The sequence below is a fragment of the Chanos chanos genome, chromosome 9 (assembly GCF_902362185.1).
Source record: "Chanos chanos chromosome 9, fChaCha1.1, whole genome shotgun sequence".
Taxonomy (NCBI): Eukaryota; Metazoa; Chordata; class Actinopteri; order Gonorynchiformes; family Chanidae; genus Chanos; species Chanos chanos.
This window is the reverse complement of record NC_044503.1, coordinates 5599446-5613707: the sequence shown is the minus strand read 5'-3', so window position 1 is coordinate 5613707 and position 14262 is coordinate 5599446. Positions and strand designations below refer to the sequence as shown.

Genomic DNA, 14262 nt, shown 5'->3' with positions numbered 1-14262 from the left:
AGATTGTAAGGTTTTCTGTGTCTCCGTGTCTAATGCCAGGTGTCTTGTGAGTGAGTGAGTGGTGTGAGAGAAAAACACAGCTATTTGCATTTACATGAGTTCGGAACTCTGCCAGACGTGTTGTATCTTTACATATCTTCATGGTGTTCTGTACTGATTCACAGACAAGAATAATACCACCCTCTCACCCGCAAGCACCTCTCCCACTACACTCACAGACTCAACCTTAGACCAGACCTCGCCTGCAGTCATCCCTGTCACCACAGGTAATACTGCAACTAGTACAAACTTACAAACTTCATGTACCTCTGCCCTGTGCTCCTCATTGCTCTACGGGTTAGTCTCTCACTAAGTTTGTTATAAAATGACAGCTAATTGGTTCACCCTTTCTCTCTGTCTCTCTCTCCCTCTGTCTATACAAACAAAGGAACAGCTGCCAGTTGTGAGTTTAACATTTATCTTTTGGCTTCATTCTGATTCATATTTCAATACAAGAGTTGTTTGATGCTGCAAGGTCTCTGTATTACAGAAATGATCAATTGCATTTTGCTTCTTTTGGATGCAGGTCAATACCGAGTTAAAGAATGGGGAAAGAGCTATTATGTGTTGATTGAGACAGAAAATCTGAGGCCTGAAAGCGTATCTGTGATGTACGGAATTGGAAACGATACAAAAACCTTAACTGTGACGGATCCACCACCTGATCTGTACTCTGTCGAATACCCGAATATCTCCACACCGGGACCAAACGATACCACTTCATATAAAGTATATTCAGCTGAGATACCCCTTAACAACTTAAAACCCTGCAGCGAATATAATATCAATGTTAACCCGGGCTGCAGTGGGAACAAGACTTTCATGACAAGGGACTTGGGTATGTACTTAATACTAGAACTGTTTGCAGCATTTTGAAATATAGACCCTAGTTTCGGATAAGAGCAAGTCACTTCATTTTTTCAAGGTGTCTGGACAGCACTCCATTATAACAGTGTGAAGATTACCCCACAATCTACGTAATCATTTATATCAAATTGCCTCAGGCACTGTTTGATAGGTGGTAGTAAAAATAATGCAGTGTTATTATGTAATATGTAATATTTATATAATATTTTATATAATACATATGACATGTATAATATGTATATGCACAGTAATGTACCATTATTGTAAATTCACATTGTACATTACTGTGTTCTTACATGGCATCAAAGTGTTCTAAGCAAATGATCTATCATTTCATGAACTATATATATTTTCACCAACAAGTTAGTTGTCATGAAAATACATCTCAATACACTTTTCAGATAAGCAAGAAATCCACCATCAAATAAACTGGATTGAGAGTGAGGTGTGTTTTAAAACTGATTGGGATTTAAGAGAATGTGTGAAAATAACTGAGAATACATCCTGCACTGACCATGAGTTAAAGTGCGAGCTAAAGGTCCAAATCCCTCCAGGTATGTGCTTAAAACGACAAAGCAAAGCAAAAATATTCATCTAGAGTGATTTAGACATGAAAAAAAAACCATTCTACATCCACGTTTAACAAAAGCCCCATTGTTTTTTTTGGAAATTTCTCATTTGTTAAATAAAAGGAAATTTGTGAATGAAAACAATCAAAATATGCCTAATGAGTCTAATGTGATGTAAACAAATTTTGAGTAAGAAAAGAAAGTTTTGTTTACTGATACCAGATTAGAGCTTGCTTTCACTGTGAAATATTTTAACTGAACAAGTGAACCAAAAATTCAATACACTATAGAAAAACATGCATATTCATGTACATTCTTTTTACACCTTCATTATTTTATAAACATTTTTTTATTTCATTGTAGTTCGACCCCAAATCAGCTACGAATCTTACAACAATGAGAGTTTTTCTGAGATTTTTACATGGACAAACAAACCACAAAACTGCAAAGGAAAGGTAGACACTCTGAACATCACATGCGTCTCCAAAAGTAAGTAGACACTGTACTTGGACAAGATTACACTGAGTTCACAAATATGTCTGTGAAGTATTACTTTAACTATTAATCTGACGATAAAATGTACATGGTTATCTCAAAAACATAATACACTATAATAATGAAGTTTCAAACTAGTAACCAGTTTTACTGTTGTCTGTCAGAAAATGTCATAACATTTAAAACATCTGAGGAGATAGATACTCTGCTGCCACTCCAGGACTACACCTGCACAGGAGAATATCTCTATCGTGGTAAACCTATTGGAAGTGATACCATTCCTTTCAAAATTAATTGTGGTAAGTGGATTGCAAGCTAAACACCGAACAGTGACAGCTTTTGAAAATGACCCACTGTTGACAGCAGTGTAATCAGAAGTGAGCACACTTAATCAGAAAACATTTCTGATAACCAGATATGAGACACATGGTGAACAATGGTACAGCAAAGCTGGTTCTCTTAGCATTGAAGAACTGTCCTGAACGAAGTTTGTCACAAATATTTTTATTTTACTATCACTGATAGGGACACTGTCATGAACATCTTTTTTAAGACTAATATTAAATTTGATGCATTTTTGTTTAATCTGATATAATGGCTGCTTTCATAAATCTTTAAATCCCCTCAATATTCATAAATACATGTTCAGTAAATCTTTCTTGGAAACATTTCAGGAGGTGAGAGGAGCAAAAATATTGAACAAATATTTCAAAATTTTTCTTTTTTTATTTCTTTTCTCACTGTAAATAATAAACCTCCATGCACTCTAAATGTTATCTCTTTGCTTTTTCTTTTTTTTTTTGAGAATCGCCTGCTTTTGGGCGCCAACATTACCCTCATCTACACCATGATGTGAGAGATACCTTAGTGCTATAATTAAGTTGTTCGTCATTACCTTAGTGAGTTGTAATTTAGCTGGTAGTGTTACCTATAATACCTTGTTTCTGTTTCCTTTTGACAAAACATAGGAAGTTGTAAGTGGTATAAGGTGTAGGCTGAAAAAAATGAACCTTTCTGCAATTACAGTATGTCTGAATCATTCAAAAATCTAAAGACAGGAAATTCTGTTTTTTAAAGTGGACTTGAAATGTCAGTGTAAGAAAAATAATGCAAAAAGAAAGATCTTTAAACAAACTATTTCTCCCACAGAACAAAGGATTCATGAAAATAGCACACAGAAAACCATAGTCCTGAGAATGTCATCTAGCTGCTCTCTGAATTCAAATAAAGTAAAAGTTATTAGCTACTGTACAGGTAAGATGCAAAAATGAATGATTATGTGATGTATAGATACAGATGAACCAGTAGCATAATCTGAAAGTGTTTACAGCTACACTTCTATTAAATGCTACTCCATTAGCTAAAACAACCCCAAACAAGAAACACCATAATATCTGTTATGTAACTGTTTTTGTCAAATTACTCCTGTTATGATACATATGAACAAACTTTCACAATTATGACTCAAATGGCTAATTATCTCTTAAAGAAGTTCTAAATTACTTTATGCATCATGTATGTGATGGTGTCATTATGGGATTTCATAGCATTTTTTCTGTCCATGAGAACTAATTTAGCTTGGAAAGACAAGCAAAACACTGATGTCACTGTACAATCATCTTTGTCTCAAGATGAACAAGCATCTCAAGAATGTCAAAAGGAAAAACAAGGTGTGAGATGTGTTATATCTCAGCTCAAACAATATACACATTATCACTGTGTTGTAAAAATCCTCTACGATAAAATTACCATTTTCGAAGACGTGAAAAAGGCTGAGACAAAGGCTGATGGTGAGTATAATATTTTCAATTCTGGTCCCAATATTTCAAGCATGTGCTGTGCAACATGAGCAAATACAGGCAAAATAAATTCAGAGAAAAGCATTTGAACAATTTCAAGCAGTACAATTACATTGTGTCACATTGTATTTGCATTAACACCATATTGTGCATTGCTTTTAATTAAACATTGTCCTGAGCATTAAATAATTACATTAATAATTATACTGTGCACAATTAGACATACACGAGTAGACTTTTGAAGAGTGTGACTGTCAGTTGTTTAAATTTTGTATGTTTTTCTTAACAGTTCCTTGGGTTAAACCTGGCACACTTACGTTGTCACAGCCTGGCAACAATGTCATTAAAGTCACATGTAACAAGCTGTCTGAGGATGATTGGCGGGGGCCACCAGGCAAATACATTGCACAGCTCTATGAAAACAATGTACCTAAATTGAACAAAACTAATGAAACGGGTTGCTTCTTCCTATTTTCTGACCTGAGTTATCTGACTGAATATAAAGTGGAGGTATTTATTGCTGTCTTCATTTTCCAAAATATTTTCGGTGTACCTTTTTTCTGGATCATGAAACTGTAAGCCTCATGTAAACTAAACTTAGATGTACTGTTAACTGGGATGTGGGCATACAGATAAACTAGTTACAACAGAGAAGTTATAAAAGTAATAGACAATAATACTGATAAAAATTTTAATAATGATAATATAATATGTGCTTTGTTGAAACTGTGGTATATTATTTTAAATGCGTTTGATAATTATATTCTGTCTTTAGGTAAATGTTACAAATGGAGAAAATCTCTGGGCACTCAGTGAAAAAAGGAGTTGTAGAACTAAATGTGAGATTCTCTGCTCTTTCTCCCTTTCTTTAATTTCACAGTTGCTATCTGTTGCATCACTACTTTATAATGGTTGTTGTTGTGTAAATGTTCTGATGTAAATTCTTGTGTAAGTCTGGATAGCAGCTCTGGGTGGTGGTCGTTTATTTGACTGATCACTACTGCAGTAAATAATGGACATGTTTCTAAACTCGTGACGACAAAAGATGGGGCTTACTTAATTAAAGTAATCATGCTGCATAAAACTGCACCTGTATTTCAGACAATGATAAAGCCGTGTTGGGGATTCTGGGTTTTCTAATCATCGTCACATCAGTCGCCCTCTTCTTCGTTCTCTTCAAAATCTACAATCTGCGCAAGTCAAGGGCATGGTGCATTTCCCTCATACTGTGCTATTACTACCATTATATTCTACTGACTTTCAGTAAGCTCTGCAAAAAATCCAGCTCTAAATCTCCTCTGTTTATACCATCCACAGCGAACGGGACAACGAGCTTGTCAACCTTCTATCACCAAGTAAATGAACATTTTCCTCAAATCACATTCACTGACCTGCTTTTGGTTTTGTGCATCTGACTAACAGAGCTCTTATCTCCTCCCAGACCCGCTACTCACAGTGGAACCCATCACAGCCGACAATCTGCTGGATACCTACAAGAAGAAAATCGCTGATGAAGGTCGACTTTTCCTGGCCGAATTTCAGGTGACTTCTACAGTAATTTCATTTGGTCCTTTCTGAATGTTGCCACCCACAATAAAATGACCTCTAGGTATGGAGCTGTCACTTTTTTTTAAATAGGGTGCACTGTTTTCAGGTAGGTGATGTGACAGAATTACTTTTTTGACAGTTTTGACGGCAGATGTTGGTCATCATTTGTCATTTAGCCTACTTCTTTCTCTCTTTTCAGAGCATACCAAGAATTTTCAGCAACTATACCATCAAAGAGGCGAAAAAACAAGAGAATCAGCCCAAAAATCGCTACGTGGATATTCTGCCCTGTAAGTAAAACGCTTGACATTATCAGCAATCTGCTATATATCAGTTTTGATACTGGATTTCGATAACGAAATTTTGAATAAGCTACGTTCTGTTTATGATAGAGTTAGGCTAACTGTTGTGTACCTCATTCACAGACGATTATAACCGTGTTCAACTGTCTCCCGGAGGTGGACACGACTATATCAACGCAAGTTTCATTGATGTACGTTGAGTGGCTTTTAAACCTTTCTCCGTAGTGTATGGATGTGGTCTGTATTTTCATATGTTTTCTTAAGGTGGTCAGTTATGAAAGTACATGATTCATCTTCTTTTCACAGGGGTACAAGGAGCCCAAGAAATACATCGCTGCCCAAGGTAAGAACGTTTCGGTCACCGTTCGTTATTGCGAAGGCGTTCATAAAATGACAGTTGATCACGTATTCTGAGGTGTAGCACTCGTTTTTATAGTTTTTTCCCTGTTATTCAGGACCCAAAGATGAAACCGTCGGAGATTTCTGGAGAATGGTGTGGGAGCAACAGGCCTCTATCATCGTCATGGTTACGCGTTGCGAGGAGGGAAACAGGGTAAGTATATGAGTATCTCACCCGAGTGATGAAACTTAAAACAAGAACAAGAAAAAAACATAATATTTCATTGTAGAGCTGCCAAAAGAAATGTTTCTTTTTGTTGTTTAACATTAATACAACATTAATGCCACAAGTCATACATCCTCAAATACTCATGTAAAAGTTAACCCATCTTTTAATATATACATAAGATATTTTTAGAATTGAAATATTCTGTGCATACAACCAGAACTATATGTCAGAGAAAGTTTTCTCTCTACCTCTTTGTCTGTCTTATGTTACATGTTTTGTGTATAACTCTCACTCGCAGAATGCTAGTATACAGAGTCTACTCTGTGCTCTTTGTTCAAATGTAAATCCAAAAATATTATACTACACACTTCAAAGATTAGAAACATAAAGCTTTTTTCTTTTTTTTTGTCCGGCAGAACAAATGTGCCCAGTACTGGCCGTCCATGGACAGAGAGACTGAGATATTTGATGATTTTGTCGTGAAGATTAAAAAAGAAGATAGCTGCCCAGATTACATCATCCGTCACCTGACCATAACCAACGTGAGTCATCATCGATGCATCACCTGCTCTTAATCTGCTCTTAATATTCATAAACCTAATTTCCTTTTCTAGTCAATTTATCGACTGTGTTTCAAGTCATACATCAATATTTCGGTCTTGTTTTAGTTAAATTATTAGAGATGATTTAGTAGAGTTATGTTTACCTTACGTTGGTAATGTAGAGGGCTCAGACAGGCTCAGCACTGACCTCTGTGTGACTTCTATGTGTTTCCAGCGGAAGGAAAAATCAGCGGAGAGAGAGGTCACTCATATCCAGTTCACCAGCTGGCCCGATCACGGGGTACCCGGGGAACCCCACCTTCTCCTCAAACTGCGTCGCCGGGTCAATTCATTCAATAACTTCTTCAGCGGACCAATCGTGGTACACTGCAGGTGGGGCAAAAAAAGAAACAAACAAACAAACAAACTAGCTAACAAACAAAAAGATACACGTGAATGGACATTACCTTTGCCAGATAGTGTTTGACCAGTGCTTTAGAAATGATGTCTCAGAAAAAGTACTCACAAACCACAGTTAAGTGCTCAGAGACACTGAAAACAACACAGTGGCCTATTGGATTACAATCACACCATTGTAAATGGAGCCATGCCAGTATTTACAAATCAGATTCACAATTCACAGAAGCTGTTATGAACTGCACTTGTTCATTCAGCAGTATTACCTTTGTTCATTCAGTTAGAAAAGTGTCTGATGTGTTTGAATTACTGGGCCCTGTTCCAATACTCTTCAGTGCTTCCTTGTCACTTTCTCACCTGTCAGTGAACAGGACAGATTCTACTTTTGATGAGGACTCTGTGAGGCATTCATGTAATTTCATTTACTTATACATTCATTTATTCATTCATTCATTTATTTATTTATTTATTTATTTATTTATTCATTGCTATTGCTTCAGTGTGCTTTAGTCCTGATAGAATTTTAGTAAACTGAAATGGAAAGGACAGAAGGTGAAGTTGCTATAGAGGAGTACTATCACAAGACCCAGTCATTCAATACTCTTGACCCCGCTCTGTCTATTATGCCAGTTTTTACAGTGGGAGACTGGATTTTGTGTACAGTCGCTGGTCTTTAAACATGTTCCTTATGTAATGAGATTTCTATGGGAATCCTCTGCAGTGCTGGGGTGGGCCGTACGGGCACGTACATTGGTATTGACGCTATGATGGAGAGTCTAGAGTCAGAGAACAGAGTGGATATCTACGGATACGTGGTCAAGCTCCGTCGGCAACGATGCCTCATGGTCCAAGTTGAGGTGAGACGCAGTGAACAGGAATTTATATTTGACCTGCTATTGCTCTGTCAGATTCTCATGTGTATGTGTGTGTGTGTATGTGTGCGTGCGCGTGTATGTGTGTGTGTGCGTGTGCGTGTGTATGTGTGTGTGTGTGCGTGTTTGTGTGTATGTGTGCGTGTGTGTGTGTGTGTATGTGTGTGTGTGCGTGTGTGTGTGCGTGTGTGTATGTGCGTGTGCGTGTGTATGTGTGTGTGTGCGTGTGTGTGTGTGTGTGTGCACGTGTGTATGTGCGTGTGCGTGTGTATGTGTGTGTATGCGTGTGTGTGTGCGTGTGTGTGTGTGCGTGTGTGTGTGCGCGTGTGTATGTGCGTGTGTATGTGTGTGTGTGCGTGTGTGTGTGTGTGTGTGTGTGTGCGTGTGTGTGCGTGTGTGTGTGTGTGACCACAGGCTCAGTACATCCTGATCCACCAGGCTCTGATTGAGTATAACCAGTTTGGAGAGACAGAGGTTTGCCTGTCAGAGTTACACTCCACCCTCAACAGACTCAGACAGAAGGATTCTGAAAGCGAACCTAGCTGTCTTCTGGAGGCTGAATTTCAGGTCAGAATCTCTGAGCGTAGCTTCCTCTATCTTTCAATCAAACCATCAAACATCCAGCTCAAACTCTTCGCGTCCAGTGGCTGTCTGTGTATTTGTTAATTACCCTGTAATATGTCTGTGTGAGAGTAACAGTGAACACAAGTGCAATAGTTTGAACCAAAACTTATTTTATTGTTTTAACATTGAACAAGTGACCCGTAAGCTTTTGTCTTGCATGGTGACAAAGGCCAGAGTTAAGCATTAAGTCTCCTGTATTAACCATCGTTTTTTAGTCCTTACATGTGAGACTGATTGTAAGTTATACGCGATAATATGTCTCTGACTTAATGTCAAGTGAAAACCTGGGGTTTTTTTTTTTTTTGTTCTTGTTTGTTTTCCAGAGACTTCCAAAGTACAAGAACTGGAGAACATTCAACACAGGCAGCAACGAGGAGAATAAAAAGAAAAACCGTTCCTCCACAATCATTCCATGTGAGTGGCTCATCCCTTTGCTCATCAGTTTTGACTAAAAAGACACAGAAATGAAGTAAACCTTCTGAAACACCAGCGTGAAGGCATCAAATATGCTAATACAGAGAGGAAAAGGTTGTCAGTTGGTAGTTATGCACAGAAACTTGGAAGTTATGCACAGAACAGTATGTAATGTTTCCTACCGCTCTCCCTTCCTCTGGAATGGTTTACAACGAGACTAAAGACTTATCTATTTTCTTGAACTTATGCATAATATAATTTTGATTTGACTTTGTTATAGACATGTAAAGCCCTTTGAGGCTATAAATAGTGATATTGGGCTCTAAATAAACTTATTATTATTATTATTATTATTATTATTATTATTATTATTATTATTATTAATTTCTCTGATTCTCTGTCTTTCACAGATGATTACAACAGAGTACTGGTCAAAATAGAGGAGGACCCAACCCAAGACAGTGAACAGGAAGACGAGGATGACTATTCCTCTGATGAAGATGACGAGGACTCCACCAAATACATCAACGCCTCTTTTATCGATGTACGTTCTCCCATAACGCACTCCGGTTTTCATCTACCAATACGAAAATTCACATTTTCCATTGACCTTAAAGCAGCCCGACATCTAAAACTCAGACACAGTCCATTACAACGTGACATGACCATTACTTACATGAACTTGTGTTTCACTGATAAAGATTGGGCGGTTGAGAAGTTGGACACATGAGGTTAATGAATATATGTATATTTTTGTTCTTTGTGTTATAGGGTTATTGGTGTCCAAGGGGTCTCATTGCAGCTCAGGGCCCTCTTGCAGACACTGTTGAAGACTTTCTGCAAATGGTCTATCAGAAAAGAGTTAAAACTATCGTCATGCTATCGGAATGCACTGAGGACGGCAAAGTGAGTCCACAGGCCACAATCAGATTCATGAAACACAGCGAAATTATTCTTCTATGGCAAGAGAATGCCTGGTCAATGTTTATAATTCTGTGTTACGTAGTTCGTGTTAAGTTACGGCTAATAACTTCTTCAGTCTGTGAATGGACGGGGATAGTAACTGAAACACTATTTATCACGTCGACTATTTCACTGAACAGGAACCTCAAATTGTATATACAGCACTTATCTCAAGCTAAGACACAATTTTTTTTTTTTTTTTTTGAAGGAGTTCTGCTCTCAGTACTGGGATGACGAGAAGAAAACATTTGGGGAAATGGAGGTTACGACGAAAGAGTGTGAAACCGCCCCAACACATGTCAGACGCCACCTCGAGCTACGTCATGCCAAGGTAACCAGTCATTTCCCCTTTTTTCTCCCGCACTTCCTCTTGATAGCACCTCCCCCCCCCCCCCCCCTCCCCCCTCAACTCGATACACACCATATATATCTCTTTGTTACGACATAGATGCTAAACTCCACAGTGTCAAATTTGTAATGAAAACATTATAAAGGTTATAATCATAACTGAAAATGGATAGTGGACCACATTTCACTGAAGGCTTGCCAGTAAAATTAAAACAACCAAGACATATAACTTTTTTTTTTAACCTGACGTCTTCTTTATAGCTCACAATGATTTTTGATTTTTTTTTTTTTTTTGTCTTTCAAGAAGTCCTTCCTCTTTTCAAAAACAGCCCCTTTTACGTGTTTTTTTTTTTCTTTTCTTTTCTGAGAACAAAGTGAAGTGATAATATAGTGTTGCATTGTACATAACAGTGTTAGTGAAGGGGTGTGACTCTGGGTTTTTTTTTTTTTTTTTGTTATTGTTGTTCAGAGGAAAGAAGTTGTGGAGGTGGAACAGTATCAGTTTCTGAAGTGGTCTGGACGGGACCTTCCAGAAAAAACCCAGGACTTGACTGACATGATAAAGAATATCAAACAAAAAGGTGGCTATGGAAACAGCAAAAGTGGGAGGAGCAATCCCATCGTGGTTCACTGCAAGTGAGTCCAAATCACATTCCACCATTTCATCTGCCGGTGTTCAGTTTACTAAGAGTGGTCCAATCCGGTCTCAGAGAGTCTGTATGTATGTTCTCTCAGATAATGTAATATCGCTACATTTACTGTGTAGAGCCTAATCAAGGCAAACTCTGAACATCAAGTCTTTTCATAGAATATGTTTTGTTGTTGATGTTGTACTTGTACTGGTGTCACTTAGACTTTCCTTACTGAACCGTACGTCAGATAAACAGAAAACATCTTTTCAGTACTGATACCAAGCTATTTCCTTTTGCTTTCAGCGATGGGTCTTCCCGTTCCGGAGTGTTCTGTGCGCTGTGGAACATTATGGACAGTGCAGAGACAGAGAAACTGATCGATGTGTTCCAGGCGGCGAAATCCTTGCGCCGGGAAAGACAAGGAATGCTAACCACTTATGTAAGTCAGACATGTGAAGCAAGCGACATTTTTTGAAACACCATAACACATATTTAAACCCCTTACTTAAACCACTGATTTCTCTTACCACAAAGGGTAATATTACGCATAGGCGCTATTGGTAACCATGCATCCTGTCTCAGCTCTTAAGCTCTTACTAATATTCAATGGGGACTAATTTGAATATTGAATATGATTTTACAATGGCTTCTAACACAGGCTTGTCTGTTTCCTTTGCGTCGACAGGAGGAGTATGAGTTCCTATACCAGGCGATAGAAGCTGTTTTCCCGGTGCAGAATGGAGACGCCAAATTGCCTACTGCCTCAGCCCAGGACACCGTACAGATTGTCAGTGAAGTGTCAAAAGAAGCCACAGAGTCGACTGCTAGCAATACCAATGCCGTCCAGCAGGAGGAGCCAGCCGCAACATCAGAGACGGGCGAAAAAGAGGATTCGGAGAACAGCACACCAGCAGCTGAGGAGAAGAAAGCAGACGCTGATTCGGATGCAGCTAAAACCTCCGAGTCAGCAGAGGGCAGCAGCGAGAACAAAACCCCAGGCTCATCTGAGAACACCACTAATGGTCCAACTGTTACAGTGGAAATCTAATTTCGTATTATGTTTGATGATGAGTTTAAAGTGTGTCGGAGTTGTTGTCTGCGTCAGAAATATGTAAAGATTTAGTTTAGCTTTCTAAATTGAGGATTATAGTTCTGCTTTTAATTTTTTTTCTTTTTCAAGTTTATGAATGTATTGTAAATGAGTTCTGCGAATATATATGAAATTTAATTTCATTCTTTGGTGATAACAAGAACAATGTTGTTTTTCAAAGTAAATTATGGAAGGTAGCGCTAAAATGTGTATGATGAATTTAATGCTTTGTAATACTTAATGAAAAAGTTTTTAGGGGCAAAGTCAACTTTGCACTACATGGTTACTCTCAAACTATTTCCTTTTTTTTTTTTTTTAACATTTGGTGACGTTTGATGAGCTTGTAATTTTAGATGGATTTCGATGTAAAATGCAAATATTGACACAAGAAGCTATGATATTTCAATAAAATGCAATAAAATAATAATTAAAAAAAGGTTTCCTGAGTGTTCTTGCTTTGAATAATTACAATCCTAACAGACGTTCACATCTGCTCATGGCATTTTAACAATCTTTGGAAAGAGGCGCCTACTAAGCTTCAATTGTTTAAAGGATCTTTTAAAATGCAGGTAAGAATCAAAGATTGCAGGAAAGTTTGACATTCACAGGCAGTCAAAATCAGGCCATTAGACAGGTGCCAATCATGCTGAGGCCTGTTTTCTTTCTCATTCACCTCTGCAGGTGTGGTTCAGACTAAGAGCCTACTTAAACCCAGCAACCCATTATGCACAATAGACTCACCTGGTTATGCCCCAGTAAAACCTCCAAACACACACACACACACACACACACACACACACACACTCTCTCTCTGCCACAGGTGCAGAGCTGTGTCCCAAAATTTGTACTTAGTATCCTGCTGTGTTAACATGCTGTGCAGCTGTCATGATATAACAGTTCTTCTTAATTGTCACAAAATCTTTACACAGTACAATCATTTATGTCACATTTACATAACATTTGCATTTACACGTACATTTTTTTTCATGACCATTCTGTCAACGGGAGGAAGAGGAACTCTTCAAAAAGTTTTTTTTTTTTTTATGGTACAGCGACGAACCATATGTCAGAATAGGAGGATGGAAAACATTGACATCGCATAAAGGCCTGCGATCACGGAAAAAATAACCGCTATTCCAATTATTAATAACGCTTTATAGGTGGGCTATGCCTTCGGAAGGTACTTTAATTCCGGATTAATCTTTATCATTGTCCGGAAAACATGCCTATTTGCACGTGACGTTAGTCACTGTGAGACAAACTGCAATGCCAATATCAAACACAGGATGTCGCCTGAACACAAGTAACGTTCACGAATCTTATAACTTAACATGCAGTCTTTCGCCGCCGGCTGTCAGTCTGCTCCTCCAGTGCATTCATATTAATATGGCGCTATGAAGATTTAAACGTTAGAATGTACAATACAACCGTAGCTTGGTTATCCTGATTAGGTTTCATTGTCCTATTGTGAAATACTGTTTTGACTGTGAGGAAAATTTGCATTCAGCTGCTAAATCTGATCCTCACAGCTGCACTGTTATTAATTATGTGTGTGCATAAAGCCTGCCCTTTCTACACAGAAGCAGTCGTAGAACCTCTTTGGTAGCTAGGCCTATATATGGATCCATAGAAAACATGTACGCATTTATTTCTACCCCCCGCCCCCCCCCCCCCCCCCCCAAAAAAACCCCCTACATATAGCCTGTATTTACGTATGTAGGGGTTTTGCGCACTGTAATTAGGGCTGCTTCTTTGGGAGGGGTTAGGCTCATCTTGCTCAAGGCTAAATTTAGCAGCTGTGAATTCAGGCTTGTACAAATGCTCTCTTGCTAATGTTTCACGTTCCACTCGTTTAACCGTTATCTTTATATATATGTTATTAAAAAAACATATATGTATAATGAAATTGTATATATACATATAGATAGATAGATAGATAGATATATAGTTATATTATATATCATTGTATATATACGTTTTTTAATAATACACATGTTAGAGCACAATTTGACGTCAAGGTGCGGATGCAGGGCATTCGTCTCAGCTGGTATACCTTGAAAAACTCTTTTATTAACGAGTACAATTTATTCATAAAAATACAGTTGAATAATTGCTTCATCGTACAGTAACAATGAGTAGGGGCATAGTTATCCTTGTGTTATTTGACATAATG

The 14262-nt window shown here is 38.0% G+C and overlaps 1 protein-coding gene across 1 annotated transcript in view; it reads left to right on the top strand.

Moving 5' to 3' along the window:
- Positions 1 to 12196, top strand: part of ptprc (protein tyrosine phosphatase receptor type C) — a 13605-nt gene extending 1409 nt beyond the window's left edge. The window contains exons 2-18 of the mRNA XM_030784326.1: positions 4871 to 4979; positions 5194 to 5311; positions 5517 to 5607; positions 5743 to 5810; positions 5926 to 5962; positions 6075 to 6172; positions 6604 to 6729; positions 6965 to 7122; positions 7868 to 8003; positions 8433 to 8585; positions 8966 to 9056; positions 9467 to 9600; positions 9828 to 9962; positions 10228 to 10350; positions 10837 to 11003; positions 11303 to 11438; positions 11685 to 12196. Coding sequence (XP_030640186.1) covers positions 4871 to 4979; positions 5194 to 5311; positions 5517 to 5607; positions 5743 to 5810; positions 5926 to 5962; positions 6075 to 6172; positions 6604 to 6729; positions 6965 to 7122; positions 7868 to 8003; positions 8433 to 8585; positions 8966 to 9056; positions 9467 to 9600; positions 9828 to 9962; positions 10228 to 10350; positions 10837 to 11003; positions 11303 to 11438; positions 11685 to 12047 — 2243 coding nt within the window. The 3' untranslated portion in view covers positions 12048 to 12196. The remainder of the gene's footprint in view (positions 1 to 4870; positions 4980 to 5193; positions 5312 to 5516; positions 5608 to 5742; positions 5811 to 5925; positions 5963 to 6074; positions 6173 to 6603; positions 6730 to 6964; positions 7123 to 7867; positions 8004 to 8432; positions 8586 to 8965; positions 9057 to 9466; positions 9601 to 9827; positions 9963 to 10227; positions 10351 to 10836; positions 11004 to 11302; positions 11439 to 11684) is intronic.
- The last annotated feature ends 2066 nt before the right edge of the window (positions 12197 to 14262 follow it).